Consider the following 22,907-nt stretch of genomic DNA (forward strand, 5'->3'; position numbering starts at 1 on the left):
CCCCAAAAAGAGCAATTTTCACCAAAAAAGCAATTCTCCCCCCAAAGGAGTGCTGTAACCCCAAAATGAGCAACTCTCCCCCCAAATGAGGGATATTCCCCCCAAATGAGTGGTGCTCCCCTAAAATGTGCAGCATAGCCCCAAAATGAGCAATTCTCCCCCTAAACGGAGCATCGCCACCCCCAAAATGTGCCAGCCCCCCCCCCAAATCGTGATGCTCTCCAAAATGCATGTGGTTGCCCCCAAATTAGCGATTTGCTAAAACAAGGGCAATATCCCCCCCAAATTAGTAATTCTCGCCCAAAATGAGCGTAGCCCCCCCAAAATGTTACGCCCCCAAAATCCGCGACTCTCCTCCCAAATAATTCCTCCCTCAAAATGAGCAATTCTCCTCAAAGTGCGTGATACTCCCCCAAAAACGCACGTTCCCTAAATAGCAGCAATATAGCCCGGGGGGCTGCAAAAATCTGCAATTTCCCTTAAATTCAGGTTTCAGGGTCGTTCCCCCCCCCCCCCCCAAATTTGCAGCTTTCCTGCAGCATCGCTTCCCCCCCCCCCAAAAGCGCCTTTTGGGCACCCGCGGGCGAGCGGAGATCGAGGCGGGAGGTGGGGGGTGGTTAATTAATGAAACGACTTAATTTATTTCTTTCCCGGCAGTGTGAGGGGGGAGGGGGCGCGGGGGGGGGGGGCGGCGGGGGCCCCTTTTCCCTCGGGTTTGGCCCCGGTTTCGGCAGCGCCGCGTCAGGTCGGGCAGAGCACTGCAAGAGAGAGAGCGTCACGGCGGGGGGGGACACGAGGGGGCACAGGGGGTGCAAAGGGGGGGGGTGCACGAAAAATGCACATAGGTGCAAGAATGACGCTTGGGGGATGCACCAACGGCGCAGGAACGATGCACGGGGGGTGCAGGAGGGTGCACGGGGGGTGCAGGAGGGTGCACGGGGGGTGCACGATGGATGCACGGGTGATGCATGATGGATGCACGAGGGATGAAGGAGGAACGCACGCGGGTGCAAGGGCGATGCACGACGGATGCACGAGGGATGAAGGAGGAACGCACGCGGGTGCAAGAGCGATGCACGATGGATGCACGAGGGATGAAGGAGGAACGCACGCGGGTGCAAGGGCGATGCACGACGGATGCACAAGGGATGAAGGAGGAACGTGCGCGGGTGCAAGAGCGATGCACGACGGATGCACGAGGGATGAAGGAGGAACGCACACGGGTGCAAGAGCGATGCACGATGGATGCACGAGGGATGAAGGAGGAACGCGCGTGGGTGCAAGAGCGATGCACGACGGATGCACGAGGGATGACGGAGGAACGCACGCGGGTGCAAGAGCGATGCACGAGGGATGCACGAGGGATGAAGGGATGAAGGAGGAACGCACGCGCGGGTGCAAGGGTGATGCACGACGGATGCACGAGGGATGAAGGAGGAACACGCGCGGGTGCAAGGGCGATGCACGATGGATGCACGAGGGATGAAGGAGGAACGCGCGCGGGTGCAAGGGCGATGCACGATGGATGCACGAGGGATGAAGGAGGAACGCACGCGGGTGCAAGAGCGATGCACGATGGATGCACGAGGGATGAAGGAGGAACGCACGCGGGTGCAAGGGCGATGCACGATGGATGCACGAGGGATGAAGGAGGAACGCACGCGCGTGCAAGGGCGATGCACGATGGATGAAGGAGGAACGCACGCGGGTGCAAGGGCGACGCACGACGGATGCACGAGGGATGAAGGAGGAACGCACGCGGGTGCAAGGGCGATGCACGAGGGATGCACGAGGGATGAAGGAGGAACGCGCGCGGGTGCAAGGGCGATGCACGATGGATGCACGAGGGATGAAGGAGGAACGCACGCGGGTGCAAGGGCGATGCACGAGGGATGAAGGAGGAACGCACGCGGGTGCAAGAGCGATGCATGATGCACGATGGATGCACGAGGGATGAAGGGATGAAGGAGGAACGCACATGGGTGCAAGGGCGACGCACGACGGATGCACAAGGGATGAAGGGATGAAGGAGGAACGCATGCGGGTGCAAGGGCGATGCACGATGTACGATGGATGCACGAGGGATGAAGGAGGAACGCACGCGGGTGCAAGGGCAATGCACGAGGGATGCACGAGGGATGAAGGAGGAACGCACGCGGGTGCAAGGGCAATGCACGAGGGATGCACGAGGGATGAAGGAGGAACGCACGCGGGTGCAAGGGCGATGCACGAGGGATGCACGAGGGATGAAGGAGGAACGCACGCAGGTGCAAGGGCGATGCACGACGGATGCACGAGGGATGAAGGAGGAACGCACGCGCGTGCAAGGGCGATGCACAACGGCTGCACCAGGGCGCAAGCCGGCCGCCCAAGGGACGCCCAAAAAGTGCAAGAACGAGGCATGGGAGCTGCAGAAGTGGGTGTGCAAGGAAGGCAGGAGCTTGCACGGGGGATGCACAAGGGTGCGAGCCGGACGCGTGAGGGATGCACGGAAGGTGCAAGAACGATGCAAAAGCAATGCATGAGCACACGGATAATGCACAAGGCTGCAAGCTGGATGCATCGGGGTGCAAGAGGGATGCATGAGGGTGCCATGGGGATGCACAAAAGGTGCAAGAACGATGCATCAGTGACGCACGAAGGTCGCATGACGGATGCACGAAGGTTGCATGAGGGATGCACGAAGGTTGCAAGGAGGGGATGCAAGACGGCTGCACGAGGGTGCAAGGGGGATGCACAAAAGCGGCAAGGACGACGCCAAAATGATGCACAAGCGATGCATGAGCGATGCGCGAGGCCAGCGGCAAGGGGGGGGGCTGCGCAGGCGTCCTAACGAGACGGCCCTCGTTACCTTTGAGGATGTAGTCCGTCAGCAAGGTGGGCACCTTCTCGTTCCCCTCCTTCATGGCGAAGAGGACTGGAAGGAGGCAGGGGGCCGTGAGGGGGTGCAGCAGACCCCCCCCGCCCATTAATTACACAAACGAGCCACAAGTTAATTAGGCAGCCCCACTGCCACTGGCTTCCGCCCTTCCAAAATGCCCTTTCCCCCCCTTTTCCATACAAAAACAGGTGTTTTCACCCCCAAATCGGCCGCACTGCTGCAAAACCGCACGTGTTGCTGCAAATCAGCCATGCCGCAGTGATGTAAAACGGGCGATTGCACCCCAAATTCTCGGTGCTGCAATGATGCAAAATGGTCCCCCGCCTCCCCCCAAAGTGGCTGTGCCGCAGTTTGCAAAATGAGCAATTGTACCCCAAACTGGCCATGCCGGGGGCTGCAAAATGGGTGATTGCATCCCAAATCGCCTGTACTGCAACGATGCAAAAAACCGTAGTTTCTCCCCCAAACCGGCTGCGCTGCAATGATGCAAAATGGGCCATGCTTGACTGTGTTGCAATGATGCAAATGGGTGTTTTGCCCCCAAATCAGCTGTGCTGCGATGATGCAAAATGCATTATTTTGTTCCAGTTTGAACCACGCTGCTGCGATGCAAAATGGGCGACTGCACCCCAAATTGGCTGTGCTGCAGCGATGCAAAATGGGGGACTTCACCCCAAATGGGCTTTGCCAGGAATCGCAAAATGGGTTTTTTCCTCCCAGATTGATTGCGCTGCAAAGCAGGCGACTGTGCCCGAGTCACCCATGCTGCAATGATGCAAAATGGGTGATTGCTCCCCAAACTGGCCACGCTAGAGCAATGCAAATGGGTGATTGCACCCCAAACTGGCCATGCTGCAACCATGCAAAATGGGCGCTTGCACCCCAAATTGGCCGTGGCACCCCAAAGCTGCCCAAGCGAGGACTCACTGTTGGTGAGCATCTGCAGGTCCTCAACGGAGGGCGGCGAGCCCTTCTTCTCGTAGGGGATCACCGTGTTCAGGTACTGCAAAAAAAAAAACGACCCCAAAACCCATGCAAAAAAAAGATAATTTAAAAAAAATGCATTTCTTGTATCTCCCCGAATTGGTGCAATTGCAAGCTCGCGCGCTTGCAAGCTGCCGCTTTTTTTTGGCTGGCGCAGCGAAGGGTTCATTTTAATTTGCACTTGGTTTTTGGTCGTTTTGGGGGCAAAAAAAAAAAGGGCGAAAGGGAGAACCTGCTTGTCGGCGGTGCCGGAGCCGAAGGTGTGCCGGATGCCCGTCTGCAGGATGCTGGAGATGCCCTCCATGCTGAAGCGCTGCGGGGAGCAGTAGGCTGGTCCCTGCAGGTCCCCTTCTGCATCCTCCTCCATGTCCCCATCCCCATCCTGGTCCCCACATCCCTGTCCCCATGTCTTTGTCGCCATCTTGGTCCCCGCGTCCCCATCCTTGTCCCCATATCCTCATCCCACGTCCTGGTCCTCATGTTCTTGTGCCCCTCCTGGTCTTCATATCCCCATCCCAGTCCCCGTCCCCATCCTGGTCCCAGTCCACGTCCCCATCCCAGTCCCCAAGTCCCATCCCCATCCTGATGCCCGTGTTCCCATGCCAGTCCCCACATCCTTGTCCCCATCCCAGTCCCATGTCCCCATTCCAGTCCCCATGTCCCCATCCCCATCCTGGTGCCTGTATCCCTGTCCCGGTCCCCACGTCCTTGTCCTCACCCTGGTCCCGTGTCCCCATGCCCGTGTCCTCTTCCCCCTCATGGTCCCCATGTCCCCATCATGGTCACCACGTTCCTGTCCCCATCCCCATGTCCTTGTCCTCCTCCTGGTCCCCATATCCCCATCCCCATCCTGGTCCCCCTGTCCTCATCCCAGTCCCCATGTCCCCATCCTGGTCCCCATGTCCCCCTCTCCTGGTCCCTGTGTCCCCATCCCTGTTCCTGATAACATCCCGGTCCCCATGTCCCCATCCTGGTCCCCATCCCTGCCTCATCCCTATTTCCCCGTTCTGGTGCCCCCCTCATCTCCATCCCATCCCGTTTTCTGTCCCCATCTCCATCCCGGTCCCTGTCCCCATCCAAGTCCCCACATAGCTCTGTGTCCCCGTCCTGCCCTGGTCCCCGTGTCCCCAGCCCTGCCACCCCCCACCGTGCGGCCACCCTCCCCCTGCCCCCCGCCACCCGCACTGCACGACCGCTGCCTGCTCTGTACAGCTGCAACCGCTGTTTTAACTCTGCAATCGCTATTTTACCCGCGCAATTGCCATTTTTATCCGTGCAACTGCTACCTTTTCTGTGCTATCACTATTTTACCCGTGCAATTGCTATTTTATTCGTGCAATTGTTATTTTATCCGTGCAATTGCTATTTTGCCTGTGCAATTGCTATTTTATTCGTGCAATTGCTATTTTACTTGTGCAATCGCTATTTTACTTGTGCAATCGCTATTTTATCCATGCAATTGCTATTTTACCTGTGCAATCGCTATTTCTATCCATGCAATCGCTATTTCTATCCATGCAATCGCTATTTTATCCATGCAACAGCCATCTTATCCATGCAACGACTATTTTATCCATGCAACGACTATTTTTATCTGTGCAGTCACTAGTTTACCCGTGCAATAACTAGTCCATTGATTCACCTGCTATTTTATCCACTTGCTATTCTACATTTTCATCTGCTATATTACTGATATGATCGCTATTTGCTCTATGCAATTGCTTTTTTAATCTATCCAACTACTACACTACCCATGCAACTGCTATTCTGAGCAACTGCTACTGTCTCCACCTGTGTGCTATTTCCTCTATGCAATCGCTGCTTTATCTATCCAAGAGCTACGTTATCAATGCAGCTGCTATTTCATCTCCGTGACTGATATTTTATCTACTCGACTGCTGTTTTATTTATGCAATAGCTCTGTTATCTATGCAATAGCTCTGTTATCTATGCAATAGCTCTATTATTTATGCAATAGCTCTGTTATCTATGCAATCGCTATATTACGGACCCGATTGCTGTTTTATCTATCCAGTTTGCATCTTCTCTATCCAGTTTGCATTCTATCTATTGAGCTGGCGTTTTTTATCTGTGCAATTGCGATTTTATCTCTATTTTCTCCATGCAAGCCCTAATGTCTCTCCCCTATTGCTATTTTGTTCTATGCAACGGTTACTTCGGGCCGTACCTTGCGGGGCATGTGCGGGCCGCGCTCGGGGCGTCCGCCCTGCAGGCTGAGCCCCTTGTCGCGGCGGCGGCGGCGGGCGGCCTCGCGCTGCTCCCGCTGCTCGCCCTGCACGGCCAGCAGCGCCCCGATGAACGCCGTCTTCACCTCCTTCTCGAAGGCCAGCTCGTCGCGGCGCGCCAGCTGCGCCACCAGCTCCGCCGAGAGCGCCCGGCTCGCCGCCTCCGCCCGCCCCGCCGCCGCCGCCAGCTCCGCCGCCGACAGCCGCCCCAGGCCTGCCGCCGAGGCGGTGCGCGAAATGCAGGGGGCAATTAGCACAATGCAGGGGGCAATCGGCAAAATGCACGGGGCGATTAGCAAAACACAGGGGGCAATCGGCAAAATGCACGGGGCGATTAGCAAAACACAGGGGGCGGTTAGCAAAATGCATGGGGCGATTAGCAAAAAGCAGGGTGAGATTAGCAAAATGCATGGGGCAATTAGCAAAAAGCAGGGTGAGATAAGCAAAATGCAGGGTGAGATTAGCAAAATGCAGGGGGCAATCGGCAAAATGCACGGGGCGATTAGCAAAACGCAGGGGGCGGTTAGCAAAATGCATGGGGCGATTAGCAAAATGCAGGGTGAGATTAGCAAAATGCAGGGGGCAATTAGCAAAATGCATGGGGCAATTAGCAAAAAGCAGGGTGAGATTAGCAAAATGCAGGGTGAGATAAGCAAAATGCATGGGGCAATTAGCAAAATGCAGGGGGCGATTAGCAAAACGCAGCGTGAGATTAGCAAAACGCAGCGTGAGATTAGCAAAACGCAGGGGGCAATTAGCAAAACGCAGGGTGAGATTAGCAAAATGCATGGGGCGGTTAGCAAAACGCAGGGGGCAATTAGCAAAACGCAGGGGGCAATTAGCAAAACGCAGGGTGAGATTAGCAAAACGCAGGGTGAGATTAGCAAAACGCAGGTGAGATTAGCAAAACGCAGGGGGCAGTTAGCAAAATGCAGGGGGCAGTTAGCAAAATGCAGGGTGAGATTAGCAAAACGCAGCGTGAGATTAGCAAAACGCAGCGTGAGATCAGCAAAATGCAGGGTGAGATTAGCAAAACGCAGGTGAGATTAGCAACATGCAGGGGGCAATTAGCAAAACGCAGGGGGCAATTAGCAAAATGCAGGGTGAGATTAGCAAAATGCAGGGGGCAATTAGCAAAATGCAGGGTGAGATTAGCAAAATGCAGGGTGAGATTAGCAAAATGCATGGGGCAATTAGCAAAAAGCAGGGTGAGATTAGCAAAACGCAGGGGGCGGTTAGCAAAACGCAGGGCGCAACTGCAGAAGCACACGCTGCACGGTGCTTTTAGCAGCATGCAGGGCGCGCGCGGGGACAGGCGCAGTGTGATCGGTGAAATGCATGGAGCGCTTCGCGGCTCGCGCAGCGCCTTTGGGGGAACCGCATGAAATATCTTGCAAAATGCACGGTGCAACCGGGGAAATGCACGGTGCACGGAGCATTTAGGGAAATGCACGGTGCTTTTCGCAAAATGCAAGGTGCAACTGGGGAAACGCATGGCGACCGGGGCATTTAGTCACATGCACAGTGCATTTAGCAAAATGCACGGTGCAATCGGAGAAGGGCATGCATGAAGCATTTAGTGAAATGCTCAGTGCAACCGGGGAAATGCACGGTGCAGCGCATTTACTGAGATGCACGGTGCATTGAGCAAAATGCATGGTGCAAGCGGGGAACTGCGTGGTGCACGGAGCATTCAGTGAAATGCACGGTGCAGCCTGCAAAGTGCATGGTGCAGTCTGGGAAACGCATGGCGACCGCAGCATTCGGTGATACGCACAGTGCATTTAGCAAAACGCATGCGACATTTGTGGAAAGCTGTGCTGCAATCAGCGAAAAGCACGAGACAGCAAAATGCACGGTGCATCTGGACAAACGCAGGAGGTGCAGCAAAATGCACGGTGCAATCAGCAAAATGCACGATGCTTTTGGCGGCTTGCAAGGTGCTTTTGGGGGCAACACACGGTGCGAGCAGGGAAACAACACCCGCAGCGAAACGCCGGGTGCAATTAGTGAAATCTGCAGCGAGCGTGCAGGGTGCATTCACCGAAACACTAAAAGCAACATCCCCCCACCCTCCCTCCCCACCGGCTCTTTTTTGGGGGGCAAAGATCCTCCTCCCGGTCCCATATCGGGCGAGCAAGCCCCCAAGCCTGGAGACCCCTCTAGCTGGAAAAGCTCGTCCCGATTACCTGGATATACAAGTATTTCTCCTAATTTTGGCTATGGGACAGGCCTGCAAGGGAGGAAGCTGCTTTGGGTGGAAAAAAAGCCGTTTTGGCTGCATGGATACAGCCCTTGGCTTTATTTCCACCCCACAGGACCAAGATCTGGTTATTTAACATGGGGAATGAGGGTGTTTTGCAAGCCGATGCTTTCGGTTGTCCAATCTGGTGGGAATTGTCCCCAAAACAGGCCTGGACATACCTTCGTGGGAGCAGTTGTTGTTGAAAGCGGGAGAGAAGGCGCGCAGCTCCCGCAGCAGGATGGGCTCCGTGCCCCCGCCGTCGCCCGCCAGCTCGGCCTCGGCCTCCTCCTCCTCCTCGTCTTCGGCCTCAGGGTCGGCCTCAGGGTCGGGTGAACTCTGCATCAGCTCCTCCAGCTCCTCGATGACCTGCGGGACCGGGGAAAGCCGTGTCCTGCCTTGCGCCCGCAACAGCATCCTGCATCTGCATCCTGCACTCGTATTTGCATCCTGCATCTGCAGCCCATTTGCACCTGCCTCTGCATCCTGCACCTGCATTTATATCTTGTCTGTTCCTGCACCTACATCCTGCACCAGAATTTGTACCATGCATCTGCACCCTGTGCCCACATCTGTATTCTGCACCCGCATCTGAACATGCCTCTGCACCCACATCTGCAATCCTGCACCTGTCTTTGCATCCTGCATCTGTACCTGTCCACATGCACCCTGCACCTGAATATTTATCTGCATCTGCATCCTGCAACTGCATTTGTACCCTGCATCTGTATCGTGCACACACATCTGCACCCTGCACCTGCGCCCACATCTGCATTTGCATCTGGTACCCACATTTGCCTCTTGCATCCAAGTCTACACCCACATACAAATCTGCAACCTGCATCTGCATCCCGAATCTACACCTGCATTAGCGCCTGAATCCACATCTGTATCCTGCAGCAGCATCTGCATGCAGGTCTGCACCAATGCTTGAATCCACACCTGCATCTGGCATCCACACCTCTGTCTGCATCTGCATCCTGCTTCTGCATCCTGCATCTGCCCTGGCATCTGCCCGCACAATTGCATGGATGCCTGTATTCACACCTGCATCCTCCATGCGCATCTGCACCTGCATCTGTATGCTGCATCCATATCTGCACATGTTCTCTGCATCCACATGTGCATCCTGCATCCACATCTGCACCCACATCCGCATCCTGCACCAGCTACTCCAGCAATTTCCTGCATCCACATCTGCAGCTACATCTGCATGAACAGCCTGCGTGATGTATTCACATCTGCATCCTGCACCTGCATTTTTGCCTACATTCACACCTGCATCCACATCTGTACCTGTACCCTATGTGCACATCTGCAATCTCATCTGTCCTGCATGTACAACCGCACTCGTGCCTGCACGCCGCAGCCACATCTGCATCCACCAGTGCATCCTGCAGCAGCACCTGCATTTAGTTCTGCATTGACATACACAGCTGCATCTGCATCTGCATCTTCTCTGGCTTCTGCGCCAGCCCCTGCAGGCACATCTGCAACATCTGCAATGTTATCTGCATCCACGCCTGCATCCCGCACCTGCATCCACAGCTGCATCCTCCAACCTCATCTGCACCCAAACCCACGTTTACTCCTGCACCTGCAACCTACATCCACGCCTGCATCCCATATCCACGTCCCAAATTCCCACCTTCATCAATGCCCGCACCCGCGTCCTGCAGCCCCTGTGCCCCAAAGCTCAGGATTTGGCCTTTTTTTGTGCGTTTTGGGAAGACGCCGTGGGTCCATGCTGTGCTGGGCCACCCCAGCCCGGCACCGGGTACCTGCTCCGCTGTCAGCAGTGGCTCCTCGTTGATGCCGGAGTCGTGCTCGCTCCTCTCAGTGAGCTCTTCCTCCTCGTCATCCTCCTCCTCCTCCTCCTCCTTCCCGGAGAGCTGTGGGGACACACGGGCTGTGGGGGCATCGGTGGCACGGCCCCCTGGAGCAGCCACGGGGAGAGGTGGTAGCAGCAGGAGCTGACTGGGATGTTGGACGTGGACGTCGGATGCGGGGGGCTGTCGGACAGGGATGTGGGATGGGACATGGGATGGGGAGAGGGTAGATGAGGATGTCAGACCGGGATGTTGGATGGGGACGTGGGACAGGGAGGCGTTGGAGAGGGCAAGGTTGGGCAGGGATATTGGATGGGGAGAGGTCGGATGGGAACTTAGGATGGGGAGATGCTGGCTGGGAACGCTGGACAGGGATGTAGGTTGGGGATGTTGGATGAGGAAAGGTCAGGAGGATATTGGACAGGGAAAGGCTGCATGGGGAGATGTGGGATGGGGAGAAGTTGGACAGGGACATGTTGGATGAGGATGTTGGACAGGGCAAGGCTGGTCAGAGTGAGGTTGGACAGGGATGTGGGATGGGAAGAGGTTGGATGGGAAGATGTGGAACGGGGAGTGGTTGGATAGGGACATGCTGGACGGGGACATGGGATGGGGAGATGTTAGATGGGGAGAGGTTGGACGGGACATGGCATGTGGAGATGTTGGATGGGGACGTGGTATTGGGAGATTGGATGGGGAGAAGGTGGTTGCAGAGAGGTTGGACGGGGATGTGGGATGGGGAGATGCTGGACGTGGGACTGGGACACTGGACAGGGAGAGGGTGGACAGGGACGTGGGATGGGGAGATGCTGGATGGGGACATGGGATGGCGACGTGGGATGGGGACGTGGGGAGGCTGCACAGAGGGAGGTTGGATGGGGACATGGGATGAGGAGATGTTGGAGGGGACATTGGACGGGGAGAGGCTGGACGGGGACATGGCATGGGGACCACCCTTTTTTCCCCCGCCTGTGACAACCGATTTCCCCTTTTCCGCAGAAGATGCCCCTGGGAACGTACCTTTTCTGCCCCGATTCGCGATGGACTCGGGAACATCCCAACGGGCTCAATTCGGTGCCTTTTGGGGCGGTTTCGCTGCCCTCCCGCAACCCCAACCGTGGCTATTCGTGGCGTGTGCTTGCTACAGCGGGGAAAACACCTTTTTCTCCCCGAAAATGCACCACCCCGGCCCAGTAAAGCCCCAATCTTTCCCATTTTGGTGTGGTTTCCCCCCACAAGGGGGATGCCACCATCCAAAAATGACAGAAAATGATGGTTTAGGGTAGTCTGAAGAGCACCCTCCTTGACGGTCGCCACGTTTGGGAGTGGACTGACAGCTGTCAATCATCATGGGGCAGGATGCTGGGAGGGGGAGGGAGTTTTGGGGGATCCTGGATGTACCTGGGGGTCAGCATCATCAGGGGCCTCGGTGTCGGGAAGCAGCCAGTGCCGGGGGGAGCCGTGGGGGGCAAAGCTGTCAGTAAGGGCGTCCCAGACCCTGTGGGGAGGCAGGCGGTGAGTGGCGCCCCAAAACGTCCCTGAACACCCCCAAAATGCCACCTCAAAACACCCCCAAATGCCCCAAACCACTGTTTGGCAGCATTGCACTGAAATACTCCAAAATGGTCCCAAAACACGACCCCAGAATGCCCCCAAACACTGTCTGGAAACACTGCATCAAAATACCCCCAAATGCCCCAAAACGCTGCCTTGAAAAAACCCCAAATGCCCCAAAATGCAATCCTGAAACATCATCCTGAAACACCCTGCAACGCCCCAAAACACTGCCCTGAACATGCCAAAATGCCACCCTGTGACATCACCCTGAAATGCCCCAAAACACCCCAAAATGCCACCTGGAAACATTGCACCAAAACACCTACAATGCCCCCAAAACTGCTCTGGAACACCCTGAAATACCCCAAAATGCCATCCTGAAACATCGTGTCAAAACACCCCAAAAGGCTGACCCAGAATACCCTGAAATGCCCCAAAATGTTACCCTGAAATATCACGCTGAAACGCCCCAAAATGCCCCAAAATACTGCCCTGGAACACCCCGAAACGTCCCAAAATGCCATCTGGAAAAGCCAGCCCAAAACACCCCCAAATGTCACCCTGAAATGCCCCCGAACACCTGAAACCACCTGAAATATCTTGAAATGTCCCCAAATGACTTCCCAAAACACTGCTGCAACACCCCAAAATGCCCCAAAACACCTGGAAATGACCCCAAACGCCATCTCGAAACACTGCCACAACAACCCAAAATGCCCCCAAATGCCACCCTGGAACAGCCTGAAATGCCCCCAAATGCCACCCTGGAACAGCCTGAAATGGCCTGAAACACCCCAAAATGCTGTCCTAGAATATCCCAAAGTGCTGATGCAATGCCCCAAAATGCCCTTGAATTGCCCCAAAATGCCACCCTGAAACACCCCAAACTCCCTGAACACAGCCTCAAAACACCCCCAAAGTGCCCCAAAACACAGTCCTGGGACACCGAAAACTGCTGCCCTGAAACACCCCCAAAACTGCCTTGATTGACCCCAAAATGTGCCCTGCTGCCCCGAAATACCCCGAAACACCCCAAAACGCCCCTGAAAAACTCAGAAACGCCCCCAAAACACCCCAAAAAAACTCCAAATACCTTAAAATGCTGCCCTAAACCGCAGCCCCAAAACACCTGGAAACACCCCCAAAACTGCCCTCAAACACCCAGAAACTGCCCCAAAACACAAGCAACAGCCCTGATGCCCCAAAATGCAAAAAAACCCCCAAATTGGCCCAAAACACCCTGAAACACCCCAAAATGTGCCCCTCTGTGCTATTTCACCCCTGTAGCTCTGGGGCCAGGCTGTTTTTGCCCAGTTTCACCCCAAAAATGAGGTGTGGGGAAGAGGAATGAAAGGGGAAAGGGAAAAAGGAGGGGAAAAATGGCAGAAATGGGAAAAGGGAGAGGAAAAATAAGAGGAGAAAAAGGGAAATGGGGAAAAGCAGGGGAAAAGGGGGGAAAAGGAGGAAAAGGGGGGGAAAAGGAGGAAAAGGGGGGGAAAGGAGACTGCCCCCCCCGAAGATTTAAGGCAAACCCCCCAATTTTCCCTTTTTTTCCCACTGCCCAAACTGCTGCTTTTCTCACGGCCCAGAACCCCCCAAATCACCCCCAAAACAGTTCCCCCAGCCTCAAATCACCCACAAAAACACTCATTTTGGGTTATTTTTCCCCTCCCAGGCCCAGCCCAATTTTAATTTCCCTTAATTCTCACTTCTCATGTATTAATACACAAAAATGCACATTAAAAAAACCCATATTGCTATATTTAAGGAAAATGCAGTGAATAAGGAAAAAGAGGAAAAAACAAGCAATTAGCCCCAAAACTGGCTTTTTTCCCGGTCTTAAAGGGCCAGCGTCCTGCAGGGCCAGCCGCTGCTAGTGATTTTTGAGTCAATCGTGGCCACAATTGGTTAATAATTAGGAAAAAACGGTGCTTTTCAGCCCCAGCCCATCCCCCACCCCATGCACACAGGGCTCATTCAAAAGTGGGAAAAAAAAGCCCTGTTTTGCCCAAACCGACCCAAAACACCACGCCAAGCGGCACAAAGCGGCGACGGCGGCGCTCCAGGCACCGGGCCAAAAACCTGTTTCTTTTTTCCTATGAAATCCCACTGATTTGGCCGCTTCCAAAAAAGCGATCAGGCTAAAGCGTGTTTTGGGGCAAAAAGCCAGGATTTGGGGGTTTTGGGGTGAAAAAGTGACCACGTTGCTCGGCAAGAAATGAGCATTTGGGGCTGCAACCCGGCCTCGATCGGGCAAAACCCCCGCGTGGGGCTGGCGTGAATGGAGCAGCCCTGCCAAAATTGGTGCAAAATGGCCCTTTTCAGCAAAAAAACAAAAAAGCAAAGAAAAACAAAAAAACACAAAAAACAAACAAACAAACAAAAATATCGGAGCAAAACCCATGCATTTTCACACAAACGCCTCTGGAACAGGATTTGGCCAGGGCTACCCATAGCTCGCTTCAACGGGACCCACAGCTCACTCCAGCGGGACCCCATAGCTCGCTCCAATGCGGGACCCATAGCTCACTCCAGCGGGACCCCATAGCTCACACCAACGGGACCCATAGCTCACTCCAACATGGGACCCATAGCTTACTGCAGCGGGACCCCATAGCTCCCTCCAACATGGGACCCATAGCTCACTCCATTGCAGGACCCATAGTTCGCTCCACCATGACCTACAGCTCGCTCCAGCGGGACCCCATACCTCGCTCCAGCGCGACCCATAGTTTGCTCCACCATGACCTATAGCTCACTCCAACCAGACCCCATAGCTCACTCAAACGGGTCCTGCTGGAGTTTGCTCCACCACGACCTATAGCTCACTCCAACGTGGCCCCATAGCTCACTCCAGTGGGACCTACAGCTCACTCCAGCAGGACCCATAGTTTGCTCCACCATGATCTACAGCTCACACTAACGGGACCCATAGCTCACTCCAACAGGACCCCATAGCTCACTCCAACGTGGGACCCCATAGCTCACACCAGCGGGACCCCATAGCTCACTCCAACATGGGACCCATAGCTCACTCCATTGCAGGACCCATAGTTCGCTCCACCATGACCTACAGCTCGCTCCAGCGGGACCCACAGCTCGCTCCAGCGGGACCCCATAGCTCACGCCAGCAGGACCCATAGTTTGCTCCACCACGACCTATAGCTCACTCCAACTGGGCCCCATAGCTCACTCAAGCAGGTCCCGTTGGAGTTTGCTCCACCACGACCTATAGTTCGCTCCAGCGGGACCCACAGCTCACTCCAACGGGACCCCATAGCTTACTCCAGCAGGACCCATAGCTCACACCAGCGGGACCCCATAGCTCACTCCAATGCGGGACCCATAGCTCACTCCAGCGGGACCCATAGTTCGCTCCACCATGACCTACAGCTCGCTCCAGCGGGACCCCATACCTCGCTCCAGCGTGACCCATAGTTTGCTCCACCATGACCTATAGCTCACTCCAACCAGACCCCATAGCTCACTCAAATGGGTCCTGTTGGAGTTTGCTCCACCATGACCTATAGCTCACTCCAACGTGGCCCCATAGCTCACTCCAGTGGGACCTACAGCTCACTCCAGCAGGACCCATAGTTTGCTCCACCATGATCTACAGCTCACACTAACGGGACCCATAGCTCACTCCAACAGGACCCCATAGCTCACTCCAACGTGGGACCCATAGCTCACTCCAACGTGGGACCCCATAGCTCACACCAGCGGGACCCCATAGCTCACTCCAACATGGGACCCATAGCTCACTCCATTGCAGGACCCATAGCTCGCTCCACCATGACCTACAGCTCGCTCCAGCGGGACCCACAGCTCGCTCCAGCGGGACCCCATAGCTCACGCCAGCAGGACCCATAGTTTGCTCCACCACGACCTATAGCTCACTCCAACTGGGCCCCATAGCTCACTCAAGCAGGTCCCGTTGGAGTTTGCTCCACCACAACCTATAGTTCGCTCCAGCGGGACCCACAGCTCACTCCAATGGGACCCCATAGCTTACTCCAGCAGGACCCATAGCTCACGCCAGCGGGACCCCATAGCTCGCTCCAATGCGGGACCCATAGCTCACTCCAGCGGGACCCATCGTTCACTCCACCATGACCTATAGCTCGCTCCAGCGGGACCCCATACCTCGCTCCAGCGCGACCCATAGTTTGCTCCACCATGACCTATAGCTCACTCCAACCAGACCCCATAGCTCACTCAAACGGGTCCTGTTGGAGTTTGCTCCACCATGACCTATAGCTCACTCCAACGTGGCCCCATAGCTCACTCCAGTGGGACCTACAGCTCACTCCAGCAGGACCCATAGTTTGCTCCACCATGATCTACAGCTCACACTAACGGGACCCATAGCTCACTCCAACATGGGACCTACAGCTCACTCCAGCAGGACCCCATAGCTCACTCCAACGTGGGACCCCATAGCTCACACCAGCGGGACCCCATAGCTCACTCCAACATGGGACCCATAGCTCACTCCATTGCAGGACCCATAGTTCGCTCCACCATGACCTACAGCTCGCTCCAGCGGGACCCACAGCTCGCTCCAGCGGGACCCCATAGCTCACGCCAGCAGGACCCATAGTTTGCTCCACCACGACCTATAGCTCACTCCAACTGGGCCCCATAGCTCACTCAAGCAGGTCCCGTTGGAGTTTGCTCCACCACGACCTATAGTTCGCTCCAGCGGGACCCACAGCTCACTCCAACGGGACCCCATAGCTTACTCCAGCAGGACCCATAGCTCACACCAGCGGGACCCCATAGCTCACTCCAATGCGGGACCCATAGCTCACTCCAGCGGGACCCATAGTTCGCTCCACCATGACCTACAGCTCGCTCCAGCGGGACCCCATACCTCGCTCCAGCGTGACCCATAGTTTGCTCCACCATGACCTATAGCTCACTCCAACCAGACCCCATAGCTCACTCAAACGGGTCCTGTTGGAGTTTGCTCCACCATGACCTATAGCTCACTCCAACCAGACCCCATAGCTCACTCAAATGGGTCCTGTTGGAGTTTGCTCCACCATGACCTATAGCTCACTCCAACGTGGCCCCATAGCTCACTCCAGTGGGACCTACAGCTCACTCCAGCAGGACCCATAGTTTGCTCCACCATGATCTACAGCTCACACTAACGGGACCCATAGCTCACTCCAACATGGGACCTACAGCTCACTCCAGCAGGACCCCATAGCTCACTCCAACGTGGGACCCCATAGCTCACTCCAACGTGGGACCCCATAGCTCACACCAGCGGGACCCCATAGCTCACTCCAACATGGGACCCATAGCTCACTCCATTGCAGGACCCATAGTTCGCTCCACCATGACCTACAGCTCGCTCCAGCGGGACCCACAGCTCGCTCCAGCGGGACCCCATAGCTCACGCCAGCAGGACCCATAGTTTGCTCCACCACGACCTATAGCTCACTCCAACTGGGCCCCATAGCTCACTCAAGCAGGTCCCGTTGGAGTTTGCTCCACCACGACCTATAGTTCGCTCCAGCGGGACCCACAGCTCACTCCAATGGGACCCCATAGCTTACTCCAGCAGGACCCATAGCTCACGCCAGCGGGACCCCATAGCTCGCTCCAATGCGGGACCCATAGCTCACTCCAGCGGGACCCATCGTTCACTCCACCATGACCTATAGCTCGCTCCAGCGGGACCCCATACCTCGCTCCAGCGCGACCCATAGTTTGCTCCACCATGACCTATAGCTCACTCCAACCAGACCCCATAGCTCACTCAAACGGGTCCTGTTGGAGTTTGCTCCACCATGACCTATAGCTCACTCCAACCAGACCCCATAGCTCACTCCAGTGGGACCTACAGCTCACTCCAGCAGGACCCATAGTTTGCTCCACCATGATCTACAGCTCACACCAATGGGACCCATAGCTCACTCCAACATGGGACCTACAGCTCACTCCAGCAGGACCCCATAGCTCACTCCAACGTGGGACCCCATAGCTCACACCAGCGGGACCCCATAGCTCACTCCAATGTGGGACCCCATAGCTCACTCCAGCGGGACCCCATAGCTCCCTCCAACATGGGACCCATAGCTCACTCCATTGCAGGACCCATAGTTCGTTCCACCATGACCTACAGCTCGCTCCAGCAGGACCCCATAGCTCATGCCAGCGGGACCCCATAGCTCACACCAGCGGGACCCCATAGTTTGCTCCACCACGACCTATAGCTCACTCCAACTGGACCCCATAGCTCACTCAAGTGGGTCCCGTTGGAGTTTGCTCCACCACGACCTATAGCTCACTCCAGCAGGACCCATAGCTCGCTCCAACGGGACCCCATAGCTTACTCCAGCAGGACCCATAGCTCACTCCAGCGGGACCCCATAGCTCACTCCAACATGGGACCCATAGCTCATTCCAGTGGGACCCCATAGCTCACTCCAACATGGGACCCATAGCTCACCCCACTGCTACTCACAGCTCACATTGCCAGTACTCAGCTTACTCTGCTTGTACTCATAGGACATGCCACCACCACCCATAGGACATGCCACCGCCGTAGCTCTACTACACCGTAACTCAAAGTTTGTTTCACCACCACTCACAGCTCACACCACCACTCCTCGGAGTTTGCGCCAACGCTACTCATAGCTCACTCCGCCACTACTCATAGCTCACTCCACCACTCCTCAGAGTTTGCTCTAACGCTACTCATAGCTCGCTCCGCCACTACTCATAGTTCGCTCCACCACTCCTCAGAGTTTGCTCCAACGCTACTCATAGCTCACTCCGCCACTACTCATAGCTCGCTCCACCACTCCTCGGAGTTTGCTCCAACGCTACTCATAGCTCACTCCGCCGCTACTCATAGCTCGCTCCACCACCAGGCCGTGGTGCTGCGCCCTGCCAGGCGCGTTGCCGGCAGCCGGGGACCTTACTCACTCCTCGTCCTGGAGGCGCTCCTCCTCCTCCTGGGCCTGCAGACGGCCCCGCACGGGGGCCAGCGCCTCGGTGGCGGCGTCGTAGTTGCGGAAGCAGACGGTGAGCTTCTCGTCGAACTCCTGCACCAGGTCCTCCATCGACTTGAAGCTCATCATCTCGGCTGAGAAGCTCTCCAGCTCGGCCAGCGCCGGGTCCGCGGGGCCCCGCGGGGGCCCCCCGCCGCCGCCCCCGCTGCCGGGGCCCTCCTCGAACTCCTCCTCCAGGCTCACCAGGGGCGCCTCCATCCTCGCCGCTGCCCGCGTCGCCGCCTTAGCTGCCGGGAGAGGGGCCCCGTGAGGCTCCCCAGCCCCCAGGAACCAGCAGTGACCTGGTAGTGACCTGGTAGTAACCCAGCAGCAACCTAGTAGTGACCTGGTAGTGACTGGGAAGTAACCTAGTAGTGACCTGACAGCAACTTAGTAATGACCTGGTAGTAACCCAGCAGCGACCTAGTAGTGACCTGGTAGTGACTGGGAAGTAACCTAGTAGTGACCTGACAGCAACTTAGTAATGACCTGGTAGTGACCCAGCAGCGACCTAGTAGTGACCTGGTAGTGACTGGGAAGTAACCTACTAGTGACCCGATAGCAACTTAGTAATGACCTGGTAGTGACCCGGCAGCGACCTAGTAGTGACTTGGTAGTAACCTAGTAGTGACTTGGTAGTAACCTAGTAAGTAACCTGCTGGTAACCTAGTAGTGACCTGACAGCAACCTAGTAATGACCTGGTAGTGACCCAGCAGCAACCTAGTAGCGACCTAGTAGTGACTTGGTAGTAACCTGGTAGTAAACAAGTAGTGACCTAGTAAGTAACCTGCTAGTGACCTAGTAGTGACTTGGCAGTAACCTACTAGTGACCTGATAGGTACCTAGTAATGACCTGGTAGTAACCCAGCAGCAACCTAGTAGTGACCTAGTAGTGACTTGGTAGTAACCTAGTAGTGACCTGGTAGTGACCTAGTAAGTAACCTGGTAGTGACCTAGTAGTGACTTGGTAGTGACCTGGTAGTAACCAGGTAGCAACCTAGTAGTGACTTGGTATGAAGCTAGTACTGACCTAGTACTGACCTGGTAGGAACCTAGTAGTAGCCCAGTAGTAACCCAGTAATAACCTAATAGCATCCCACCACTGCCCTTAGAGCATCCTAGCAGTGTTGTGAACACACCCCAACAGCAGCTCCTGCTGCCTTGGTACTAAACTAGTAGTATCTTAGTAGCAACCTGATAATACCAGCAATACCCTGCTCGCACCCTAAAAGTACCAGAGCGTTGCCCTGAGGGGGTCCCACAAACATCTAAACGCCTTGGTTTCTAGTATTGTGCCAGTATCTTAGTAGTATGCCAGTAGTTTCCTAGTAGTGGAGTACCAGCAATCAGCTGCTAGTGTCCTCAGAGTATCTCAGTACTCCTCTAAGAGCATCGCAAAGATCTCTTAACACCATTTTTTCCCATTTTCCCACTATTTTGTGTGGGTAGTATCTCCGTAGTATCTTCATAGCATCCTAGAAGTATCTTACCAGTATCAGCAACATCTTAGTAGTATGCTAAGAGAATCCTAGTGCTATACCAGTAGTATCTGCAAAGTATAGCTCTTTCCAGCCTGCTGGTAGTATGTTGGGGGTTTCCTGAGGGTATCCGGATAGTATCATAGGGGTATCCAGATGGTATCATAGGAGTATCCTGAGAGTATCATAGGGGTATCCAGATAGTATCATAGGGGAATCCTGAGAGCAGCATAGGGGAATCCTGAGAGTAACTTTAGAATATCCTGATGGTAATGTTGGAGTATCCTGATAGTAACTTTGGAGTATCCTGATAGTAACTTTGGAGTATCCTGATAGTAACTTTAGAGTATCCTGGTAGTGTCTTAGGGGCATCCCAATAGTGTCTTAGGGGCATCCTGACAGTATCCTGAGTAGTAACCCAGGAGTAACCCCATAGCAAGTCACCTCACTGCTAGGAAGCACGCTGCTACCCCAGCTCGCCCCAGGCCTGGTCCTGCTGCCACTGGGGTAGGGGGGCAACTACGCTCAGCTTTTGGGGGAAAACCTGGCCAATTATGAAAATCGTTGGGGGTTTTTTGGATGGGGGGGGGGAGGTGCTGCAATGCTACTACTGCATGTCCACCTTTTCGTTACGCTGGGGGTGGGGGGGTTAAGTGCAGCAGGGCACCCTTGTGCAAGCCTGGTGCAAACCCCGTGCAACCCCCCTTTCCAGCCACGTACAAGCCCGGTGCAACCCCGGTGCAACCGCCATGTAAACCCCATGCAAGCCCCATGCAAACGCCGTTGCGACCCCAGTGCAAGCGCTGTGCAACCCCCATGCAAACCCAGTGCAACCGTCTTGCAAGCCCTGTGCAAGCCTCGTGCAACCCCCGTGCAAGCCCAGTGCGATTCCACCTAACCCCGGCGCAAGCGCCGTGCAAACCCCGTGCAAACCCCACGCAGGCTCTGCGCAATGGTGCAAGGCCCACGCAACGCCCGTGCGAGCGCGGTGCAACCCCAACGCCCGCAGCACCCTCGCCGGCACAGCTGAGTCATCATGCAGCGGCACGGCTCCACGCCAGCACCCTGCCACCCGTGTGCACCTCTGCGCCCCGTGCACCATGCCACCCCACGCAGGCGTGCACCGGGCGTGCAGGCGGCGGGGGCACGTGCGCGCGCCCTTGCACGTCGGCACTGCGCACGCATGCACCCACGGGTGCATCGACCTTGGGTGCACCTCCACGCGCGTGCACCCCCGTGCACGGTGCACCCCGTGCATGCACGACCCCCCCCATGCATGCACGCACCCCCCCCGCGCATGCACCCGTGCACGCGTGCATGCACCCCCAAAATGCACTCTGTGCATGCACGACCCCCCCATGCATGCACGCACCCCCCCCCCGCGAATGCACCGTGCATGCGCGCGCCTGCAGCCCCGTGCACCGACACCCCCCGGGTTTGCACCCCCCGATGCGCCCCCCCCCCCGCAAAAAGCACCCTGCCCCCTGCACCCCGCAGTGCATCCCACAATGCACCGCGGCTGCGGGGGGGGGGGGGGGATGCGCAGCGCGGAGGCCGCTGCACCCCCCCCTCCCAAAAAAGCCCCCCCGCCCCACAATGCACCGTGCTTCCCGCACCCCCCCCCGATGACAACCCGCGCTGCCCCCCTCTCCCCGTGCACGCCAAAGCAGCGCCCAATGCACCCCCCGCCCAATGCACCCCCCGCCCTGCACCCCCCCGAGCCCGGCCCCCCGCGCACCCCTGGCTGCCCCCCCCCAAAACCCCCCGAAATCCTCCCAAACCCCCGCGCCCCCCCCGCCCCCACCTGCGGCCCCGCATCCTCCCGCGCCGCCGCCGCGCGCGCACCCACTGCGGGGGGAGGGGCTGGGCGCGGCGCCGCACTGCGCACGCGCGGCCCCTGCGGGCGGGGGGGGGGAGGGAGGAGGGTGCCGCGCCGCCACGCGCATGCGCCGGGAGCGGAGCATTTCCCCCCCCCCCCCGCGGAACCGGCGGGAGTGACGTCACTGCTCCCCCTGCCACCCCCCCCCCCCTTAAGGCGGGTGAGGAGAGAGGGGGGCCCAGGCGTCCGGGACAGGCCTAAAGGGACCCCAAGGGAGCTCCGTGCCCCCATGGAGGCCAAGGTCCCTCTTCCCCCCTCCCGGACGCCTGGGTCCCTCCCGCGCGAGGGATGTGGGTCACACCCAGGTGGGCTTCCATAACCATGTCGGCATTGCAGTGATATGGGGCGGGGGACCCAGAGACCAAGGACAGGGAGGACACTGAGCCCTTCAGCACCTCCTCTGCCCCATCGTTTACTGGTGAGGCCCTGCCATGGCCTCCCACATCCCCAGTCCTCCCAGCAACACCCCTGGGAATGAAGCAGCACCCACCACAGAGGGATGGAGGCAACCCAACACCACCATAAACCGTTTTTTCCCTTGAGAGCGGTCAAGCGTGGGAAGTGGTTGATGAGAGGCATTGGGTCGTGGTGTCTCCATCCATGGAGATGTCGCAAACCCAGCTGGACGTGGCCCTGAGCCACCTGCTCTGAGTAAGCCCGCTCTGGGCGGCACGGGATGATCTTCGGAGTCTCCTTCCAACGCCAGGGTTTGGGTCACGGTGTGAAGATCCCATCGGGGTTCACCTCAGCCAAGGGGACACATCACGTGCCCATGGAATGGGACAGGCTGCCCATGTCAC

General features: G+C 56.7%; 1 protein-coding gene across 3 annotated transcripts; it reads right to left on the reverse strand.

Annotated features, from left to right (window-relative positions):
* Positions 1 to 617: 617 nt before the first annotated feature.
* Positions 618 to 22,118, reverse strand: FEZ1 (fasciculation and elongation protein zeta 1). Of its 3 annotated transcripts, XM_064524400.1 has the most exons (11): positions 22,033 to 22,118; positions 18,685 to 18,997; positions 11,584 to 11,680; positions 11,203 to 11,319; positions 10,135 to 10,245; positions 8,536 to 8,722; positions 6,054 to 6,325; positions 4,098 to 4,178; positions 3,809 to 3,884; positions 2,852 to 2,917; positions 618 to 758 (listed from the first exon to the last, which is right to left on the reverse strand). In XM_064524400.1, exons 2-11 carry the CDS (start codon positions 18,966 to 18,968, stop codon positions 742 to 744), a joined length of 1,308 nt encoding a protein of 435 aa, XP_064380470.1. In that variant the 5' UTR covers positions 18,969 to 18,997; positions 22,033 to 22,118; the 3' UTR covers positions 618 to 741. The 3 variants fall into 3 exon arrangements, with proteins under 3 accessions (XP_064380470.1, XP_064380472.1, XP_064380471.1); XM_064524402.1 differs by lacking the exon at positions 11,203 to 11,319; XM_064524401.1 differs by lacking the exon at positions 22,033 to 22,118.
* Positions 22,119 to 22,907: the final 789 nt, after the last annotated feature.

This window comes from Dromaius novaehollandiae, chromosome 21, assembly GCF_036370855.1.
Source record: "Dromaius novaehollandiae isolate bDroNov1 chromosome 21, bDroNov1.hap1, whole genome shotgun sequence".
NCBI lineage: Eukaryota > Metazoa > Chordata > Aves > Casuariiformes > Dromaiidae > Dromaius > Dromaius novaehollandiae.

What these genes read in the sequence shown, in the direction of transcription:
- FEZ1 (XM_064524400.1), bottom strand. Translation starts at nt 18,968, where the DNA reads ATGGAGGCGCCCCTGGTGAGCCTGGAGGAGGAGTTCGAGGAGGGCCCC. An exon ending in GCCCGCACATGCCCCGCAAG is followed by an intron (nt 4,179 to 6,053) that starts GTACGGCCCGAA and finishes TGCTCCCCGCAG; the next exon opens with CGCTTCAGCATGGAGGGCAT. An exon ending in CCGGCACCGCCGACAAGCAG is followed by an intron (nt 3,885 to 4,097) that starts GTTCTCCCTTTC and finishes TTTTTTTTGCAG; the next exon opens with TACCTGAACACGGTGATCCC.